This window comes from Haliotis asinina, chromosome 15, assembly GCF_037392515.1.
Source record: "Haliotis asinina isolate JCU_RB_2024 chromosome 15, JCU_Hal_asi_v2, whole genome shotgun sequence".
NCBI lineage: Eukaryota > Metazoa > Mollusca > Gastropoda > Lepetellida > Haliotidae > Haliotis > Haliotis asinina.
The window spans coordinates 29,404,663-29,427,271 of NC_090294.1; the positions used below are offsets into that span (position 1 = coordinate 29,404,663).

The window sequence follows — 22,609 nt, forward strand, 5'->3', positions numbered from 1 at the left end:
TATACAGTGTAAGGGACGCAACTCCGTGAACATATACCTTATTTGTCATCAACTACTGCCGGCCAGTTTGTGCGACTGGTCCGCGCAGTCTGACATGGTGTTTACGTGACTCAGAAAATGTTCGATCATTGCATAAAACATTATACAAGCACAATGTGTTTTACCCTCTGAAAGGTGATTTGTCAACTTCGTGTGAGTCAGGTGGAAAATTCCTTCACAACACGTGCATGCTTAGACCAGGAACTCGCTGTGTAACACAATACAGGTTAGGATGTGCGTGACTGGAGTTAAGCCAGACGGTCTATATATATGTATTCATGATGATTAGCAGAAGACGATTATTATCATATACACGCCTGTTAATGGATACAGAAAAGACGTTCCATTCTGTTTGTAGTTTAATCCATTTTATAAAAAGAAAGTACTCTGATGCATTAACGTGTGACGTCACATCGCAATTGCCTCCGCAAGACAGCGACAGTTACCGTTTAATTTAGTACATGTATCGGAATGAATGACACACGAGTAAACTGTATGACCAGGAATTGGTAAATCGTCGGCAATTCTAGTGTCAGTGAAATATATATTTCACAGTAAAACAGAGAGAGAGAGAGAGAGAGAGAGAGAGAGAGAGAGAGAGAGAGAGAGAGAGAGAGAGAGAGAGAGAGAGAGAGAGAGAGAGAGAGAGAGAGAGAGAGAGAGAGAGAGAGAGAGAGAGAGAGAGAGAGAGAGAGAGAGAGAGAGAGAGACTTCCATCGAGGTGATTATATTTCAGCAGGGTCCAGATGACCCGTGAAGATCCGGTTTAGAATTGGTATTATGAAAAAGTACGCTTGTCGTAACTGGCGACAAATGGGATCGTGTGATTTAACGATTTAACGATAACAGCAAGCTACATTGGCGGGATACCGAATTACGTATTTTAGGAACACCAGAAAAAGGGTCAAAGACGCAACAAATGATGTAGCTCTAGGTCTAATTCTCACGCTGGTGCCAGCACTTCTTGTAATTATTCACTGCATGTGCTAAGGAATTTCTCAATGCAGTGAAGCTGTATCAGAAACACGAAAACGTATTACATTCACTTATGCACCCTGAACGTGGCAGTATTAACAATATGTACCAAAGTAACGATCACACAGTTAACTTAGCGGCGAGCAGCAAACGGGCCTATGGCCAGAGTTACTTCCCTTACGGAATTCTTCTATCAAACATAATTGGAAAACATGTCGATGGTGAGTGCAAAATTATTTATTACTCAAAATCCGTCTCATCAAACATCATCGTAGTTCTTAGGAGTCCCAATAATGGTCAGCTATGTTCTTGCGTCTCTAGCCGATGTCGACTATCTCTAATTTGAACTCTCTAATGGGTTTCTGGTGCTCAAGCCAGAGCCGGTGTCCAGTCGATCATGTGGAATGTTCTAGACGGCGTCTTGGCAACCGATACCTAAAATCTTCAGTGTAGCAATATCTTTGGCTATCACAACCATGTTTTTGAGAATAGGGCTCATATCTATTTGATAATAAATTCATGTATGTGTTTCTCTAAATTTTGAATTAAGCGGAATAAAGGGGTTACGGTGTTTCGTTACAGTCAGCGTGATTCGTGATTTGACAAGTTATTCTACACTGACATCATCGCGAGTCGTTTGAAATGAAAGGTGTCTTGGCTCTCTTGGTAGTAATTTGGCCGTAAGGTTTCATATATACATATGCTAATGACTGTCTTGATTTGTCTTGAGAATGTTGATGTGTTCCCGATTGTGATGGTCAATTTCAATTTGTTTGACTTGCAGCGGTCGTAATTTACCAGTTTTGTCAAGCTTGAATAATGTGTAATGTGCTGTGTAAACAGCTCCAAATCTATCATGTCTAATTTTGCTCTGGGAATTTGTTTCACTTTTTGTAGCCAGGACACCAATTGCCATACATATGGATGTACCCAGTTTATTATGTCAGCAAACTCTGTACCTTTTGAATCCAGAGGCATGTTAAGAATCGTGAGTGCCTGTGAACACCCGCGAGCCCTCAATCCTAAACGCCTGTGACCAGATGAGTGCCCGCAAACTATGCTCCCAGCTGCCTCGCCAAGCGAACAAAGATGGCGACCATGTTTAATAGAAAAAGACCCATTCAAATCATTGTCATTAGTTAGCATCCATCTGACGAATGGGCATGGAATAGCCAAGAACCGTTGTGTAAAGCGTATGGAAGAAGTTGACATCCATAACGTTTTGTCTTATACATGCTTAATGCCATTCCTCACCATTCACCCCTTTCCATAACCCCCAAAGAGAAGATGAAAAGCTATTCGGCTTTTCCCGGAATAACATGAGTTGGTCACAAATGGTTTGATGTAAGCAAGCGCTCGCATCCGTTCAGGACCCATTTGAGGGCTCGCGGGAGGCAAACGCATGGGCGCTTGCGGTTCTGAACACGCCTCAGGCTCCTGGTTGTGTTCATGTGCATGACTTTTTATGTGTTACCATTTCTTTTACAGTTTAGTTTGTATAAGAACTTACATTTGTGCACAGGTTACCTCTCTCTGTTATAATGGATGATACAATGAGTCAGTGAAAACAAAATCCCATTTGCAATATTATTTTGTTTCAGCCAGGTATTTAAGCAAATTAGCAGTCTGTGAAGTTTTAATTACTTAACATTAGCAAACTTCATTTTGGGAAAGCAACATATTTCATAATGTTTTAGTTGAATAATTGAGCAGTTGACAAGTTTCACACTGAGCTAGTTAACGATGTCTGAGCTTAGATTAAACTTGAAGTACGTACTTCCAGGTTAGGAGTGTCAGATATTACTTGGATTATGAAATCATTATTGGCATGTTTGTCCTCATGTTCCAGCAACCACCAATCATCCTGCTAAAGGAGGGCACTGACTCTTCCCAGGGTTCCCCACAGATTGTCAGCAACATCAATGCCTGTCAGACTATTGCAGATGCAGTCAGAACAACTCTTGGCCCTCGTGGCATGGATAAGCTTATAATTAATGATAGAGGTAAAGAGGCCTTTTCAATGCTTTGTGATGGATGTCAGCTATATGTGCTACTTGAAACAAACCAGCTCCTAACCTAGGTGCTCTTCAAGGAAGTACACCTATAAACTGATACTTGATAAATTGCCCAGCAGTGATATCTGATGTAAATCTACTTCTGTTCTGGTAGTTTTGTGAATTTGTCGCATCAAGATGCATCATTCTTTCATGTGCCTGAAAAAAATCTGACCTTGTGTAGGTTAAAAATGATAAATGTCATTAACGTCATATTTGACGATCACTTGCTCTTAACACTATCTAAATAAGAAAAGGTTTACAGTTTGTAATTAGCAAAAGTTCTTGACATTCAATGCAGCAACTTGCTCTGAAATGGGTAGTCAGTATTAAAATACTTAGGGGAATTTAACTGGTCTTATTGTATTATGTTTTCTGACATTTGTTTAAATTAGCGCCATGACCATCTTGATTCTGTTTAACTTTTAGCCTGCTGAATTAATTTCAGCATAAGGCGCTGATAAGACTGTGGGTGATTTCAAACTTTTGGTGTGTCACTATATAAGGAACAACTGAAAAAATATTCAGCTCATTGATACTAGATAGAAAAATAAACATTATTATAAAAAAATATCCAGATAATTTCAAACGTTCAGATATTAATTACAAGACAAGCATAAATAAAGTACATTTTCCTGAATTTACCTGAATTAGTAGATTGACAACCGGATGCGTTTTATACAAGGAACTGTATAAACTGTCCAATTATCAAAAACTTATTTCAATATTCTTACTACTAATATTTCATAAGTATCTGACTTTAATTTCGTATATTTGTATCAGCAAATATCCGTGCGACGACAAATTAAAAGTTAATTGTGAAAAAAAAATAATCGAAAACGTTCGTCGTAAACAAATCATATTTTCGATGTCATCACAGGTCTTACTGAAATGGCACTATCATGTTTATTTAAAGGTGTCATGTCATGAAAATGGCAGAATAAAATACATGATTTATATACATTCATGAGTGGAAATTTCAAGTGTTATGGTTCATTAATTTTTGCACAAACCCGCAAAAAGCCGAAGTTAGATCGTGTTACACGTACAAAAAACAAACATGCTGCGCTTCGTCCAACTCCTTCATATAATATAGCTTTTTTTGTCAGAAGAAAGATAACAGAACTCTTCTGTGTAAGACCTGGCGAAAGAGGGAGAATTTCTCATTCTACAAGTGTTCCATGTATCATTTTTTCTTTTAGTATGACGAGAGACAGACGAAAATTAAGATCGTGAAATCTAACTTGTTTTCTAGTGACTGCAAAGGTCACCGGATGTGATGTCACAGACAGGGATTGCCTGATGAAATTCATTCCCTATTGAATATTAACAGAAAAGTTGGAGATATTTCGTCTGACAACGCCAAATGTAACATAAATAACTGTTTAAAATGATTAATCAGAGCTCATAGAAATTTCTTGGTGTATTTTTGACAATATAATTTGCACATAGCTGAACCAGTTTGACCTTGTATGCTCCCGTGACCCGGAAACAGTCGATCAACACTGCAGATGCAAGTTTTACAGTATCTTTTATTTGAATTTTTGTTCATATTAGGCACATTACTTTATTGTCCACTGAATATAAAGATAGCAAAGATGTAATTGTGATGCATGTTGATCTCAGCTTATTCTTTTTTTCACATGGTCCGACACAAAAATGTTTACAAACATCATTCTAAACAACAGGTGCGCTGATATGGGCGTGGCATTTGTGTTTCAAAATAACATTCATGCTTTTCTTTTGTGACGATGTAGTGTAGTAGCAACTGCAGCATATATGTTTTATAAACTAAAATACATTTTCAGTTATAATTTCACATGAAATCAGGGAGGATTTGATAAATATTGCGTTCTTATTACATGTTTGGAAAAATTATGTGTCTCACTTCAGAACAAGTTGAATTACATTCATAATTTTATGCGATAAATTAACGTTCTTGTTGAATAATTATGGTAGATTTGTCAATTGCTTTGTTTCATATCTGGTTACAACTTTAACCCCCTGGGGCCCCTTTCACAAAACTCTCGTAAGCCTAAGGTCTCGTAACTTTTCTCGTAGCATTCATACCTCCTATACTGTAATACAGGAAGTAGGAATGTTACGAGAAAAGTTACGAGACCTTAGGCTTACGAGAGTTTTGTGAAACGGGGCCCAGGATGCCACAGGGACATATGTGTCCTTCCTCTTCACCCCTCACTTTGAAGTCCAATAAAATTCTAAATATACCACGCACATATAGATACTTCACAGTTTTGAATTCTGTGGAAAATTCCATGTTTCTTGATACCATCCACTATTATCTCAGACCAAGCTAAAGCGCTTAGTTGCCTTTCAAAATAGGTTTCATCGTAAATGTCGCCATTCTCAAAATTGAGAATCACAGCGTTATTTGCAGTATATTTTGAAATGTGAAAATTGGATAATTACTGGGAGTAATGAATTTCAAAAACAGCATATTTATGATCACTGTAACCAGTAATAATAATTCTGAAACGTCAACGATGAACCCAGAATCGGTTGGGATGTTTTCGAAAATACACTTACGCGAACACCGAAGTACGCTTTCTGCCATATTGGATAGTGTTTACAAAACCACGTTTCGAGAATGCCGACATTGAGACGCCTAATACATCATAGTCAGCTGCAACAAATGCATCATTGAAATCCTCAAACATCTTAGAATGAAATTACAAATGGTCTTTGTCATGGATATCAACTGTCTAGATAAAACGAAATGAAAACTACAGGATATGAAAACGAATGCTGTGCACGAAAGACTGTGCTTGTTTGAAATGTAAAAAAAATAAATCCGATTTTACACTACGTAGCATTTTCGGACATTTTTCAACATCCAGCGGTCTAATTATTGCCTACAATGCCTCAATACGCTTAGAATAGTCAGGAGAAGAGTATCGGAGAAAAAAATAGCAAATTGAAAATAGATACAATGCAGTCATTTGATAATTCATAAGAAACTGTCAGACTTTTAGTGCAGCGTGACGTCATGACTGATGCAAAATCACGCAGAACGACAACGGTACTTATCGGAATTTCTGTCTTCTTCAGTCACTTGCAATGTAAACGATATAAACATATGACAATACACAGATAGTCAGAATAATTCTGATTACTTAAATCTCAATTTTATGTACAAAAGATTCCCTCAAGGAAAGAGTCCTCACGAAAGCCAGTGTACCCTTGTCAACGAAGCCACCATTTTGAAAGAAATCGGTCATCGGTAGTGATGTCACACGTCAACGTTGTTGCACATATTAGGCATTTCTTTGAGGTGAAGGTCGGTTGAACAGGAGTAAACACAATGGCCATATCATTCCAACTGCACTTTCAGTATTGTGATGTATATTTTGCGTATCGTTCAGATATATTTTCATGAAACTGATTTCAGTATCTACATATATCCATGTTCAACATCATACTAATGTGAGTATAGGGTGTGCGTTTTTATTCTTTGAAAGGTTTGGATTGTTTGAATAATATTTACATGGGAAATTGCCTCAGTAAGTGTACTATACCACATCTTGAACCTCTACACAAGTGTTAGAAGATGACACGTAGCCATTACTGCAACATGTGCTTTAGTTCCTGTCATTCCTGTGATGTACAGTATTCAATACGTCAGGAGAAATATTGCAGTTTCATATGAACAGGTTAATAGATAGCAATTTAATTCAACCTCATTAGTAGTAAGTATTAATGAAAATGATTTGTATATTTTATGAAATGTACAGGCACACATATTTAAAGGAATTGTCTTGTTCACTGCATTGGTTTGTGTCGTTTTTGTAGACAAAACAATTATGGAAATTGATTGACCAGGTGCGAGTTTGTTGAAAAACGTTTTATGATTCATTATCATTGTTTTCGACAATAAAGTCAATTCGAATTCGATTAAAACATATTTTGATGGCAGAATATCTAACTGAAACAATATTTTTAGGGAAATTGTTTAAAAATATATAAACCACGTCATGTCTTATTTTGGACAAACCTAACATCCATATTCTAATAATTCAATGCAGAAAAACCCGATCTCTTTGTACCTTTCATTGCATACTTTAGAAGCAAAAAATTACATAATGATGTATATAATCATAAGGAGAAAAGGTTATATCCTAAAAGAATATTTAATGAATATTCAGGAGTTAAATTTTCATTTACGGTAAATTGATGCCAGACAGGTGCGCGTGTTGCTCACAATATGATACGTTGTAAAACCGTCTAATTGTTGATAAATTCAGGATACTATTTCAGTGGTAAAACCATCCATTTTGTGTTTTGTCTAAAAAGTGTTGAATTCTGAGACAGTAGCCGAGACCTTTTACACATTGAGTGGAAATTAGGTTAGATATATACTAATTATCAAACCAGTGTCGTCTTTTTCCGACGTCATGAAAAGCACAAAACGTGCCATGACGTCAACTAAAACGTCACATTATTTTCAGTTATTTCATTACAATTGATGATGCGGCTGTTACTCCGTTAATAATGATGCAAAATTAATAAAAATACATCTACCAAATCAGGAGAATATGGGAATCTAAGAACTAAATTATGTATTGGATAGGACCATCCAAACCTGCTTTCTCATTTAGTACATTGGCATCTTTTCTTACAAATTGTGAAACGACCTAAAGGTATCCGCTCACATTGGGGAACTTTGTATTGGAATGGTTTCGTTCACTCTGAAGAAAACGTGACGAAATTATACTGTCCGTGTCCACAGCAAATTCCCTTCAAGTGATCTGAGTTACACTGACCTAATGTAAAGCATAGCGGAGTTATGCCCCCTTATCTTTATACGTGCATGACCTCTCTGTCAACGTTTGACGTCATAGGAGAAAATCAATTTTTTACATTTATTGCGGGTCATTTTCTATTTTGTGCGCATGACGTTATACATTAGCACTTAAATCCATTTCATATACATTTTTGTAGTTAAGATATCAAGCTGTATTTTCTTCGCTCACACTTTCCGTAAAGATGACAAATTAAAATAATCGTAGCAGAGTGTTTTTATTGGTGCAGGATAAAAAGCGGAGAAAGTTACCATTTTTTAATGCGCACAAAAATTTTGGACAACATTTAACTGTGTCTGTTTCTCAAACCCCTGAGGTAGCCGCAGTTATATTAATAACCAACGGATTGGAAATTAAATATTCAACATTTGTGTGTAATTTTATAGCCACACGCAGATTCAGGACTACGCGAGTGCAATTCTTGCACAACGTTCACTTTTCAAACTTTACGAAAATGTTGGCCTGAAAAAAAACCTCGGCATCCAGAGGGTTAAATCTTTTCATATATTTTCATATCTTAATTGATATTAATAATATGACAATTATTTTTCTCTCCCAAAAGACACGGGCAAAGACACTCAAGATCTGTCAGTGCATTAGCAACGTGTAAATAACCAAATTTTGATTAATGTCTTTCAGTAATGTGGAAAACTGACAATTTTACACAATTCTTTAATACAACTACATGTATGCCATAAAATATATGGATAGATGTTATGTATTATTTTGTGTATTTTATTTCTTTATAATATTGTGCCAGAATGTACATATGGGTGATGAGCTATTTTTGTTTTCATCAGTACCCCTTTGTTTACTGAATTATTTTGAATCACATATGACTGATGTCATTTATGTTGCAGTAACAGTATATTTATCAGAAAATGTTACCATTTGATTAAAAAAAAGAAACCATATACATATAATAAGTGATATTGTCTGGTGAAAGTAAACAGGCTTCATATTCTGTAAATATATATTATTCTACCTCATTGTCTTTTCCTGGGATTATTAAACTTTCAAGGATTGTTTCTGTTTGCTGAAGTGTCTGATGGTGATATACTCCAATTATTTAGTGTTCAATAGCCTAAACCATCATAAAACAAGAAACACCAAGAACAGTCTTCTTTGAATAACAAAATGCCAAGGACTGAGCAGTCAATTTAAACCATCATAAAACAAGAAACACCAAGAATAGTCTTCTTTGAATAACAAAATGCTAAGGACTGAGCAGTGTTTCGTTTAAGATCTTGAAGCATTCTTAATGAAATAGCTCCAAACTGGACAACAAAAACCACTCACTGCAGAGCTCAGTATTAGGAAAAAGAAACCTACTTGTCCCTGGTGCCATCACATGATTACCTTGATGCCACAGACTAACACAGGTTGCACCTTCTGCTCAACAATCAATTATCTGTCACTTTTAGTTTTTATATGCCATATTCAAAATATCACTACAACAAAATTACTCTAGGTCTGGTATGATAATTTCATATTACTCCAAGAAATTTCATCACAAGAAAAAAATGAGTCTGTCTTTCAATCACTGCCAGTGTAATAATTGCTCTAAGAGTTTGGATCATCAGTCTGTTTCCCAGATGAAGTCTGTTTTAACAGTAAAATAGGAACATAGACACTGTGCAAGTAGGTAAGAAGTATGGCCATCAACATGAGGTACATTTTGCAGTTCAGGTTGCACTAGGGAATATCTAAAAGCTGTATGGAGCCACGGACTGAGCCACATGACATTTTTTTTTATAGACATATGCACACATGTCAAACAATTTGATCTGAAACATTACCTGCATTATATTAGGTAGAATTAACTCTGAAAGCTCTGCTGTTCGGAGTAACAAAATAATTTCAGTTTTGATCCAGATACATTCTCACACTAGCTCTGGTTTCGTTCGTTTCTGCGAAAGGAAAAATGATTTTATTCAAGACCCCTTCAGTCATCAAAATTGTACTTCTTGTGACGATATACACAGAACAATATAATGTTATTGTTACGACACACTGACAATTTATAAGTCTCCCCGTGTCAGAACATTCTTTGAAAAATCATCGACTTTGGATTTGCTAAACTAATGATTAACGCATTGACGGTTAACTTGAGGAGAAATACTACAACACAAGCAACAAGTGACAACTGCTATTGAACACAACTAACAGTAAATAATTGAGGATGACTGAAAGGTATGGACCTTACGGGAATTTGAATCAATTTAGAAAATGTATCAATGGTCGTTTTCGAACTCCTTTATATTTTACCTCCACGAGTGCCTTGTCGTGTACGTGCTTCCGGTTTCATCAAGGGTGGGTACAATTACAAATATTGTGATATTGTTTCATGATCTGCATTATATAGGTACTGAGTCATTTTCTTTCAATGTATATGAGTTCAGATTCTGCTACCCGTGAAGGTCCCGGGGTAGAATAGGCCTTCAGCAACCCATGCTTGCCATAAAAGGTGACTATGCTTGTCGTAAGAGGCGACTAACGGGATCGGGTGGTCAGACTAGCTGACTTGGTTGACACATGTCATCGGTTCCCCATTGCGCAGATCGATGCTCATGTTGTTGATCACTGGATTGTCTGGTCCAGACTCGATTATTTACAGACCGTCGCCATATAGCTGGAATATTGCTAAGTGCGACGTAAAACTAAACTCACTCACTCACTCACTCAGATTCTGCTTATGAACTCGTATTTTCAAACATCCATGTGTCTTGTCACTTAGAAAAAACGCAAGGTTGGCCACGCCCTTTTGGGTCACCTACAGCAGTCAACATTGTGAATGTTGAAGGTTTATCAAACAAAATCCAAATAAACTCGCTAAATATGGTAATTTCTGTGCAGAAACAATAACATTTACCTATTCACACCATGTAATTAATCCCAGATAAAATAGTTGGATATATCAAAAGGATGGCACATTTTCTTCGGCATCACGATGCATGTGGACTTGTTTGTTTACCGCTGTTGCCATGATCGTTCCTGTTTGTCTAATAGATGATGTACCATTGAGATTGGTTTTGTTTGTAATTGTTTAAGCCGAAAGTTACCAATTTTTAGAAAATGGGAATCTTGTGAGTTTCTCTTCGTCAAAGAACAAAAATGTTGATTAAACTATCAAAAAATATTTCATTATGAAGAAGATATTAGACCGGGTACCACTCGATGTGGTGTGCTTGAAAGTCAACAATGGCCGTTATTTTCGACTGTGTGCCGAGAAATTTGGCGATCACATTTTTAATTCGCAGGCATTTCGTTTTAAGGTACATATACATATTGAAGATTGTATCTTTATAAAGGTGAGAATTAGTGCATTCCATACATATTTCATATGACAAGTAAATCCAACTTGTTGAATAATTATTGCAAGTTTTACTTGGAGATGTCATTATCCAACACTCCTGTCGAATGGGTTCGACGGCACCATTGAGAGGACTAAGTATGGGAGTTTCAATCACCATATTGCTAAGATTGCTTTGTTGAAGTCGGCACTTATCTTGTGATATACCACTTGCCATATCTAACAGTAGCTTGACTACCATTAATGCACTCAGATGTAGTTACTCGTAATCTGACAGGAACCTGTTCATTATGGAACCCAAAATATTTTACAATGTCAAGTATCTGAGGTTAGACTGAACTTGTGATTATATGAATAAGGCAAAATATACTGGATATTGATCAAATTTTGTTCACAGGTCAGGCAACAATTTCCAATGATGGTGCCACTATTCTACAGAACCTTGAAGTTGTACATCCTGCAGCTAGAACACTGGTAGAAATAGCCAAGTCCCAGGATGCTGAGGTGAGCATGTCACGTATAGTCAGTGTAAAATCAGATGTGAGTATCGTATGTATGAATGTTCACTGTGATGGACGGGCACCACCATGTGTGTGAAGCCCATTCTTGGTGTTACCTGCCTTGATGTTGTTCAGTGTTGCATCCCTGCCACGCGATAGCGGGATGACTTGTGACACTCTTCTGCAGTGACAGTCTTTTACTAAAAAAATAACCTATAGCTCCAACAACACCTCATACCTAAACGCATTCAACACGGGTGGTCAAAGATGGATAAGTATAAAAATGTAATAGTAGGAACTAAAAACAAAACTCACCGAGACGGGTGCTTCTTCGAATGACACCATGTTTTGCTGCGTGAGTTTCCGTTCGCGTCCGACAAATCACGGAAGTGAGTCGAAAAATGTCCGAAGACGGCCGAGTGTGTTTCAAGTATTACCGACATTGCTTCCAATATGGCCGATGTGTTTCTGTTATTACCGCTAAATTGCCGATATGGCTACAATTGTTTCGCGAGTGGGCTGCGTTTGTTTACATTTGAGATGCAATTCCTTCAAATTTGTTGTAATTCCTTCAATTACTTATGGGGGCCTGATTTATACCTCCCGCAAAAAATGAAAATCAATGCACGATATGTCACGCAATTTAAATCATTACATATCTATCATATTTAATTGTGTCAACTCACACACTTACATAACATGTGGAGCTCTTGGACACATTTATATATCAAAATCCTCTCTAATATATACGCAAACAAGACTGTGAATCATGTTTAATTCTTCCATTTGTTAAACCAAACCAGTTTCATCATTCCTTATCTTTTCATGACAGATACCCAAATCGGTTTCCTCACATATGTCTATTTTCGGTTTTGCATACATTAATGTACGATATAATCTGTAGGTGTTCTCCAGCCAATCATGTGATGCCTATTAAGTATTTGAACTACTCGTCTCTTTCCATGACCTACAACAAGACTCTTTCCGGAATGACACGAGTTTTTATGGAGTAGTTTCTTTAGCTTGATGATTGGTCACCACCAACTAAAAATAGTCTAGCACACCAAGGGTATACTTCAGAATGGGGTAACAGCACAAACAATACACCAAAGGTGCTGTCACATAATCCTTAGTTGTAATTATATATATTTTACATTCATAGACCTGCTATAAACAATGCTCGATCATAACAGTTTTAGATGCAATATTTTCCCAATCACTATATCAGATTCCATGCCTGAAATCACTGACAGATGGTGTTTGGGGTACCTGTGCACAACTGATTGCTATTTCCATCTCAGTATACGAGACAGATACACATGGTAACTTTTCCCTGCTACAAACTGGCTTTTTTCCTAAAAAATAGGCTTATCTCCTAAAAAATAGGCTTATCAAGTGTAGTATCAGTATATGTATAGGTATGTGGAAAGTCTCACAATTGTTTCATCCAATGACATCGCTTCTTATTTATTGTAAGCTAATACAGGCAATTTCATTGGCTGATACTCGGAGCTGTCAAGTTTTAAATACATATTGTTTTGAATTACATGATTAAGAAGCAACGCGTGTTTAATTAGAAGAAGTTCACAAACAAGACTGACAGTAGGAAAACCAACAAACTTAGTGACTTCTTCGGTGTCTTGGGAAAACGAACAACAGAACGACATCTTAATATTGGCTCAGAAGTTCAACAAAATTGCGCTGAATCTGTTAGCCGTGACCATGCTGTTAGACTTAATGGGAATGAAACCAAATGCGAACGTGTGACTGCTGATACGATTACTACAGAATCAGCAAGTCTGAATAATACTGAACATGATCCAGACAAAGTGAATCAGTTAATGACGATCCAAATTGAGGGACCCAGCTCCAAGGAATTTCCCTTTGATGCTGCTATTGCAGCTTGGCGAAGTAAGAAAGAAAGACACATATTTCGAAAGTGTTGAGCCAGGTAAGAAATTTCATGAGACGAGTTAAGCATTTTTGTGACAGCATCAGCATTATAGTAAATAAATATCATTAGTCAGTATGTGATCCCCCCCCTTTTTGTTGTCAGGTCCCCCTCTTTTGTAACAGTTAAGGGGGATGTCCCCCTTAATCTCAAATTCCTGGATGCAACACTGTTGTTTGATTATTGCAAAAGAGTGCCATAGGCTTTGTGGTCAGGCTCACTGATTTTCATGCGTCATCGTATCAAAGTTACGAAGATTGAGGTTCATGCTGTTGGTCACAGGATAGTCTGGTCCTGATTGTTTAGACCATAGCCATATAGCTGGAATTTTTTCTGAGTGTGATGTTAACAAGCCAGCTAACCACCCATGGATGTCTTGAATGGTCTCACTGTGCTGTAATGTTACAATGTTTTAAGGGGAGATACAACTTTTTGTTGTTGCAGGTTGGAGATGGTACAACCAGTGTTGTGTTGCTGGCTGGGGAGCTGTTGAAACAGGCCAAGCCCTTCATTGAAGATGGGGTACACCCTCAGATTATCATCAGGGCATTGAGGAAGGGAGCTCTTCTGGTAGGTTATACTTTCATACAAAAATCTCCCAAACTACACACCTGCAATTAGTTCAGGAATGATAGTCATTTATATGTCTTACAGAACAACTAAACTCAATTTTTTGGTACTCTTTTTATCACTGCATATGAAAGACTTCTGGTTAGTCACAAATGGAACACCATTTTTAAAAAAAAGAAACTTGTGGTTAATAATTACCAAGCGCTTAAAAAGTTGCTAAAAAGCTGCCTGCTTCTCTCTCGCCCGCAAACAAAACCGCAGACAGGTCACGTAACTCTTGTCGCCAGAGCCCTACAGTGACGTCATAGAAGGAACGATTTTCAATTGAATGTATAGAAAATGTGATTTGCTGATTTCTCGATGTCACCAAAGACATGCCGAATTGTTGTGTTGCCGTCAATTGTTCCTTGGGGTCGGGTGATGGTGTCACTATGCACAGATTTCCACCAGACCCCGTAGTTTGAGCTTAAATTGGTTGTTAGGGTGTGCGAAGTGAGCATTGTGGAAACCTGTGGTATATACTAAATCAAATGGTTCGCCCCCTACCATGCTTCCAGGATAGAAAATGGAGTTAGTTTCATCGAGTTTATAAAATCAAGACTGCTTACTACACATTGCTGACCAAAAGGATTTTGTGTGGACTTTATTATTCGCCCGTTGAAGATATTGCAGTGTAATATTTTCACTTCAATATTACACTAGTGTAATACGTCTTGACGTATGACGTCAAAATGGTGCAAAGTTGTGACGTCACAATGCTAATGTTGATGTCGCGATTTTACTAGACCTTGCTTGACTTGAAAGCTGAGTGTCCTCATACTATAGGCGATTTTGCCACAGGTTCTGTCAGTTTATGTTGGCGAGTAATAAACAGAATACTAAACTCGCTTCCTTGAAATACCATTTTCATTAAACTCGTTAAAGATTTAGTATCAAACTCGCTTTCGCTCGTTTGATACCAAATCATTAACTCGTTTAATAAAAATGGTATTACATGGAAGATCGTTTAGTACCCTCTATTTCTTCCTCGGAAACGAGGTTGTGGTCGAAGTGACAATATTATTGTAAGTAATATTATTTTGACCCCTTATATTGACCACTTCCAAGAGTGAAATTGTTATGTTATAAGCATTGTCATGTAAAATCCTAATGTCCATCAATAAAATACATATTTAACTACCAGTGAAAAGTAATTTTGATTTTGTAAGTCAGTGAAAACAAACTTAACCTTTAGCCTGCTGAATTAATTTCAGCCTAAGGCGCTGATAACAGGGTGGGTGATTTCAAAGAGTCGGTGTGTCACTAAACAGGGAACAACTGAAAAAATATTCAGCTCATGAATACTAGATAGAAAAATAAACATTATTATCAAAACATATTCAGATAATTTCTGACGTACAGATATTAATTACAAGACAAACATAAATAAAGTACGTTTTCCTGAATTTACCTGAATTACTTGATTGACAGCCTGATGCGTTTTATATTAGGAACCGTATAAATTTTGTCCCATTATTGCAAACTGATGTCAATATTCTTACTACTGATATTTCATAAGTATCTGACTTTTCAATGTATATGAGTTTAAATTCTGCTTATGAACGCGTATTTTCAAACATCCTTCATGTCTTGTCACTTAGAAAAACCGCAAGGTTGGCCACGCCCTTTCGGGTCACATACGGCTGTCAACATTGTGAATATTGAAGGTTTATCAAACAAAATTCAAATAAACTCACTAAATATGGTAATTTCTGTGCAGAAACATTAACCATGTTATTAATTCCAGATAAAATAGTTGGATATATCAAAAGGATGGCACATTTTCTTCGGCATCACGATGCATGTGGACTTGTTTGTTTACCGCTGTTGCCATGATCGTTCCTGTTCGTCCAATAGATGATGTAACATTGAGATTGGTTTTGTCCGTTTTTCATTTTTGAAAATCATGAAGTCACGGGCTAAAGTCCATTAGAATTATTGAGATTATGATTTGTTCTCATCAAGTTAGAAAATCAAAGCTACTTTTTACTGGTAGTTGAATATGCATTTGAATCATGGCCAAAAGGGTTTTGCATGACACAACTTTTAACATAAGGACTTCTTCCAAGGAGGCAAGTTGGGGGTTGAAGTGACATTTGTAGTGCAAGCAATGTTGTATTGACCGCCACCTCACTTCCAAGAGTGAAATTGTTATGTTATAAGCAATGTCATACAAAATCCTAATGTCCATCAATAAAATACAAATACATATTTTACTACCAGTAGAAAGTAATTGTCCTTTTATAAGTCGGTGAAAACAAAGTAGCATTCATCCCAAGACTGGGCGCCACCAATTTTGAAAATCGTGAAGTCAAATCCATTTAAATTAATGAGATTATGGTTTGTTTTCATCAAGTTAGGAAATCAAAACTACATAAATATGTATTTGAATCATTACCAAAAGGAGTTTGCATGACACAACCTGTAACATAACCTAATGAGGTTGGGGTCGAAGTGAAAATACTGCACGATAAATTTCTTCATTTGCTAAATTTATTTGGTTTGTAACGTTCACTCACCAGTGTGTAGACACTTGTCAATATACGTCTTTATACTTAGTCTCATAATCCTAATTACTTTATAATCATACTTGCATGCATTTGCTTGCAACTTAATAAAAAGAAGTGATCTGCGAATGTATAACAGGAATGTAATATGTAGACATTTCATAGCCTATATGATCATAATTCGTGTGCACGCCCTACTGTATGTCGTCTACATCATTACACTTCACGATGAAAACAATGATTCTGTTGAAAGCTACGACAACTTAATAACAACAAAAATGCAAATATTTAAAATTGTTCGAGGAATGTATCCATCAATATCCACAAAAACAAGTGATGTATAATTCATCTGCAGATTTCCCAAGTGATGTGTCTTTTAACAGTCTAATATACGGAAACGTGATGTATCGTTTCAGGTTTTTCACATTGCTGTATAGTTTCATTGATTCTTTTTAAAGAGTTAGTTAGTTAGCCAGTAATGAGCTATCAATCAATGTATTAGCGGTTAATCCTTTGAAAGAAGGGGGTTGTTTTTACACAGACATGACAGAGTGTATTCAGTATAGATTAGTAAGACCTGTGAAGGTCCCGGAATCGAATAGGCCTTCAGCAACCCATGCTTGCCATTAAGCCAGAGGCGACTAACGGGATCGGAGGGTCAGGCAAACTGACTTGGTTGACACATGTCATTGGTTCCCAATTACGCAGATCGATGCTCATGTTGTTGATCACTGGATTGTCTGGTCCAGACTCGATTATTTACAGACCACCGCCATATAGCTGGACTATTGCTGAGTGCGGCGTAAAACTAAAACTCACTCACTCACTCAATAGATTAGTAAATGTACATACATAAACACTACATATAGCTTTCATTTTTCTCAACAGCTTTTGCGATTTCACATTTGTACAAACCTGTAAACGAAATAGTCTAACCCCTGAAATGTAGATGAATACTGCACAGACCCTCATTTCTATACCTACAATTACGTCACGGAGACGCGCCGCTCTGATTGGTTGAAATTTCATTTGCGGCTGAGAATTGTGCACTGTTGACAAACAGGTCGATTTAAGTTAATTAAAGGTCGAAATGAGTAGTTTTAATGGCGGGGTTTCATTTATAGCGATGTCAGCAAGTGATTTTGTATTTGTACCCTACTAGAGTATATGTGATCTTTAAGATGTATGTGAAAAGGTGACTCCATCCATGTAAAGATATTACAACAGTTTTGTTGACTTTCAGGCTGTGAACAAGATCAAAGAAATAGCTGTAAAGATAAAGAAGGATGACGTGAGGTAAGCACCTGCAGAGCTGTCTTTTGAAATAGTCAAGAGCAGTAGTCACATAAGAAAGCTTGTTCCAACATTCGGATGTTGGAAATTCTCCATGACCCTTAGGGATTTCATTTATATTTGCTCACCTTTTAAAAGTTAATTCAATGATGTATGAAGCTACATTGAAACAATGCTCTATGCTGTAAAGTTGTCATCCATTAAGTGGTATGTTTCATTTTCGAGTAACCAACTTCTAGAATGCTGATCAAACAATTGAGACTTAGGTGTTCTCCACTGCTTCAGAACTGTTATAAGCATTTGTATCCAGTGTGATGTTTTAGGGTATTGCCTATGTGATCATGTCGTCCTGTTTGTATTATATATGGTAGGTTATTTTAAACATAAATGTGTGTCTTTGAAGCCACTTCAGTGTGTTGTAAAAGTTTGTCATTTTGTCATAGTGAGCAGCGGAGCCTTTTGGAGAAGTGTGCCGCCACATCGCTGAGTTCGAAGCTGGTGGCCTCCCAGAAGGATTTCTTTGCCAAGATGGTGGTGGATGCTGTGATGATGCTGGATGAGCTTCTGCCTCTTAACATGATCGGCATAAAGAAAGTGCAGGGTGGAGCTCTCGAGGTGAGACAGTCGACAGTTTGGTTTCATCGTGGTCAGGTGAGGTAGCCTAGAGGTTAATGTTTTCGCTTGTCATGCCAAAGACCAGGGTTTGATTCCCTACATGGATATAATGTATGGGGTGTGATATTGCTGAAATGTTACTAAAATAGATGTTAACCCAAACTCCATCACATGCTCATTTTGGACAAAGATATGATCTTGGAGACACTTGCACACTCATGATGTTAGCCTCTCTGTTCTTCACTGTGCCCAAGCAATTGCCTAATTTTATTTTTTGATGAATGTACTTTTAATGGTTTAAGATTTAAATATTCATAATCATTTGTCCGCTAGGTGTGCAGTAGCTTTAACAACACTAGTAAACATGAGTCAATACCAGATACCATTTGCTTTGTCTCTGTATGTAAACACTTGCTTATTGACACAGGATTCCATGCTGGTGTCTGGGGTGGCGTTCAAGAAAACGTTCAGCTATGCCGGCTTTGAGATGCAGCCCAAACAGTACCAGAATCCCAAACTAGCTCTGTTGAACGTGGAACTGGAGCTGAAGGCTGAGAAGGAGAATGCTGAAGTCAGAGTAGATACTGTAGAGGTACATAACTTGTATCTTTCTGTGGACATCTCCCTGGAATATCCATCTAGCCCTGGATAGTTGAACATGACTGATTGTATGTCTGATATCCCTTTCTGCTGTTACAGGAGTACCAGTCTATTGTTGATGCAGAGTGGAATATCTTGTATGACAAGCTTGACAAAATTTACAAAAGTGGAGCCAAGGTGGTCCTGTCTAAACTCCCCATCGGCGACGTTGCTACTCAGTACTTTGCCGACAGGTGAGTAGGGCAGATTATCAGTCATACTTTTCTTGAATACATAACTGAGTCTTTGCAAAGAATACTACCTGTGTCAGAAGTCAGAATTTAAGACCCTACGTTTTTAATTAGTTGTGCTTGCAGTTTGCTCATTCATTGTACTACTTGAATGTAGTGTATGTTTTTTGTTTATTGCACTTAATTTTATTTTCTTGGCTCCAAAAATTCTCAGTAGCTAATACTGTAGAATATATGAATGTCACAGTTCGTTACGTTTCAAAAGTCTTAGCTGTAATTTGGTGAAGTAGCGTAGTGGTAAAGCATTTGTTCGTCATGCTGAAGACCTGGGCTCAATTCCCAACATTGCTGTGATATTGCTGGAATATCGTTAAAAACGACTCACTCAATAAACTGAAACCTTTGTTTCCTTGACCCAGGCTGTGTGTGTCAACCAGATGGTAGGTGTCCATGTGAAAACTAAACAGTGCACTTTAAATGTGTGTCTCAATCGTTATGACCTTTGTTGCAGGGACATGTTCTGTGCTGGTCGTGTCCCAGAGGAAGACTTGAAGCGAACCATGAAGGCTTGTGGTGGGTCTATACAGACATCTGTTCAGCAGCTGACTGAGGACGTGCTGGGGTCATGCGAGAACTTTGAGGAGGTTCAGGTTGGCGGAGAGAGGTAGGTTTTTGTGGATGAATATGATTGCTGTTTGAGACTTGTTGAGTTTCTGGCAATTTCTGAAAATATCACTGGTTGGTGTGGGGTTCAGTTGTGTTGCGTTTATCATGGTACTTTCAGTATCAATTGCAGCCAAGGTGACATTGTACGCAGACAACACATTCATGCTATTCATCACAATTGTTCCTCTCTGTACCTGTATTCACGATATGAAAGGTGGTGGGTAGCCTAGTGGATCATTTGTCACACTGAGATCCGGGTTTAATTCCCCACTTGGTTACAGTATGTGAAGACCATTTATCTGGCCTAATGTAAGAATGTTGAGTTTTGATTTGTTCAAGCGACTCTGATAAAATACCATGTACACCCGTCACGGTCCACGAGCAGGGAGTACAAAAGTCATATCAACCTGCCAAGCCTCGGTGACCATGCAAAGGGAGAAAAGCGTGCATCACCAAGCCTGTGGTATAATGTGCGCTGCATTGTGGTCAATCGATCAGCTGGTGTCAACATGGCAGCAAGGAAACCTTTTGCGACAACAAAACAATTCGATGCATATTGTTTTCTTTGGATTTAGGAAAATCATTCGACTATGATAAATGCCTTATCACACCGTCTTCGAAAATACAGGGTTTTATCAGTCCCTCGTAAGCTTGTGGAGGCTTGGGAAATACAACCTTACTTGGGACCGATAAAACCCTGTATTTCCCTTGACGCTATGTGCTAACATATTGTGTTATGTTTTTGGAATATTGCTAAAGGTAGCATACAGCCATTAACTCTTGACTTAATGTTGGTTGACTAGTGTAATTTCCTGATGTATCCTGTCCCCAGGTTCAACTTCTTCAAGGGTTGTCCCCAGGCCCGCACTTGCACCATGATCCTGAGAGGAGGAGCAGAACAGTTCATGGAGGAGACGGAGAGGTCGCTGCATGACGCCATCATGATCGTCAGGAGAGCCATGAAGAATGATGCCGTTGTTGCAGGTACGCAAGGGGCCAAGATAGTACTTCACAGGTTTACCAGATTCTGAGGTTCTTTCAAAGTCTCTCTTAAATATGACAGGTCATATGTACAAAGAAGACAGCATACAGTCTTTGATGAAGCAACATGGTAGGGGAAGCTTAATAGCTTGTAATGAAATCACCAGGAGATAACTATAGCGTTATATGGCTTCAGCATGCTGATTTTCAAAGGGCAGTGGCTCTCAAAAGTCCGACTGTTGCATTTTTGTTTTGCTTTGTCTATTCGTGGATACTTGATTTCGACACATTTCAAAGATGGATGATGCTGAGCAGGAGTAGATTGTATGTATTTCCATCCAGCATTTACTGATAATGTGGTTACTGTAGGTGGAGGTGCTATTGAGATGGAGTTGAGCAAGTACCTGCGTACCTACTCGCACACCATTGCCGGGAAGGAGCAGCTTCTCATAGCTGCCCTAGCCAAGGCCATGGAGGTCATCCCCCGACAGCTCTGTAACAACGCTGGCTTTGACGCCACCAACATCCTCAACAAACTACGACAGTGCCATGCACAAGGTAGGTTTTCCTTACAATTCTGACTAGCAAGCACCAACTTGTGCATGTATAACATTTAGCGTAGGCGTAGGTGTAGGTTTATTGTTAAAGCCTGATGGATTTGCAAGTTCTCAATACTACTATCTAAAGATGAAGCTTTGCAAACCTTTCCAGCAACAATTATTGGGCTCTGACAGATTTTGCTTATTGTTGGTTTAGATCCCAGTTCCAACTCTTACATGAAAAATGTAAAGTTCACTGTTGTTCAAAGGGACTGTCCACTGTTGTAGACATCTGTTTACTGTTGTCTCCTCAGGTGGGATGTGGCAGGGAGTGAACATCCTGGAGGAGGACATCTCCGACAACTTTGAAAAGTGTGTGTGGGAGCCGTCTGTTGTCAAGATCAATGCCATCACTGCCGCTGCAGAAGCAACCTGTCTCATCCTTTCAGTAGATGAGACAATTAGGAATCCTAAATCTGAGGTCGGAGGCCCAGGACCAGGACGACCTCCCATGGGACGAGGTCGAGGTAGACCAATGTGAAAAACATAATCATGGACATCTTTAAGTGCTCTAATTTAAATTATACAGAATCATGATACCATAGCCCCTGGCAGAACATGTTCCGTGCATGGCACCTGGACCAGAACATTCTCAGCTATGGCTGCCTTCATTTAGCTGTGGAAATATTACAGGGAACTGAAAGTTGTATCTGTAATGTTCTTGTTTAACAATTGCTCCAAATATTCTCTCTTCCCATTTCTGGTACATGGTGGTGACTTTGAGGCAGATGTGCTACTTTTCACGGATGTGCTACTTGTGCTTCTGATACACTTTTTGTATTAAAAATTTCCACATCACCCATGAACAGTTTGTTGTGAGAACAGCTTGCACAGGCTTGCTGCAACCATGCTGGCAG

General features: G+C 38.0%; 1 protein-coding gene across 2 annotated transcripts; it reads left to right on the forward strand.

Annotated features, from left to right (window-relative positions):
- Positions 1–995: 995 nt before the first annotated feature.
- On the forward strand, positions 996–22,552 carry LOC137266186 (T-complex protein 1 subunit eta-like). 2 transcript variants are annotated; one of them, XM_067801691.1, is made up of 12 exons: positions 996–1,235; positions 2,864–3,017; positions 11,599–11,705; positions 14,097–14,222; positions 18,012–18,064; positions 18,505–18,676; positions 19,104–19,268; positions 19,376–19,509; positions 20,018–20,170; positions 21,005–21,156; positions 21,523–21,711; positions 22,007–22,552. In XM_067801691.1, the coding sequence occupies exons 1-12, from the start codon at positions 1,227–1,229 to the stop codon at positions 22,231–22,233; spliced, it is 1,641 nt and encodes a 546-aa protein (XP_067657792.1). In that variant the 5' UTR covers positions 996–1,226; the 3' UTR covers positions 22,234–22,552. The 2 variants fall into 2 exon arrangements, with proteins under 2 accessions (XP_067657792.1, XP_067657793.1); XM_067801692.1 differs by having other exon boundaries at positions 1,229–1,310.
- The last annotated feature ends 57 nt before the right edge of the window (positions 22,553–22,609 follow it).

What these genes read in the sequence shown, in the direction of transcription:
- LOC137266186 (XM_067801691.1), top strand. An exon ending in CCAAGTCCCAGGATGCTGAG is followed by an intron (nt 11,706 to 14,096) that starts GTGAGCATGTCA and finishes TTGTTGTTGCAG; the next exon opens with GTTGGAGATGGTACAACCAG. An exon ending in GAATGATGCCGTTGTTGCAG is followed by an intron (nt 21,157 to 21,522) that starts GTACGCAAGGGG and finishes TGGTTACTGTAG; the next exon opens with GTGGAGGTGCTATTGAGATG.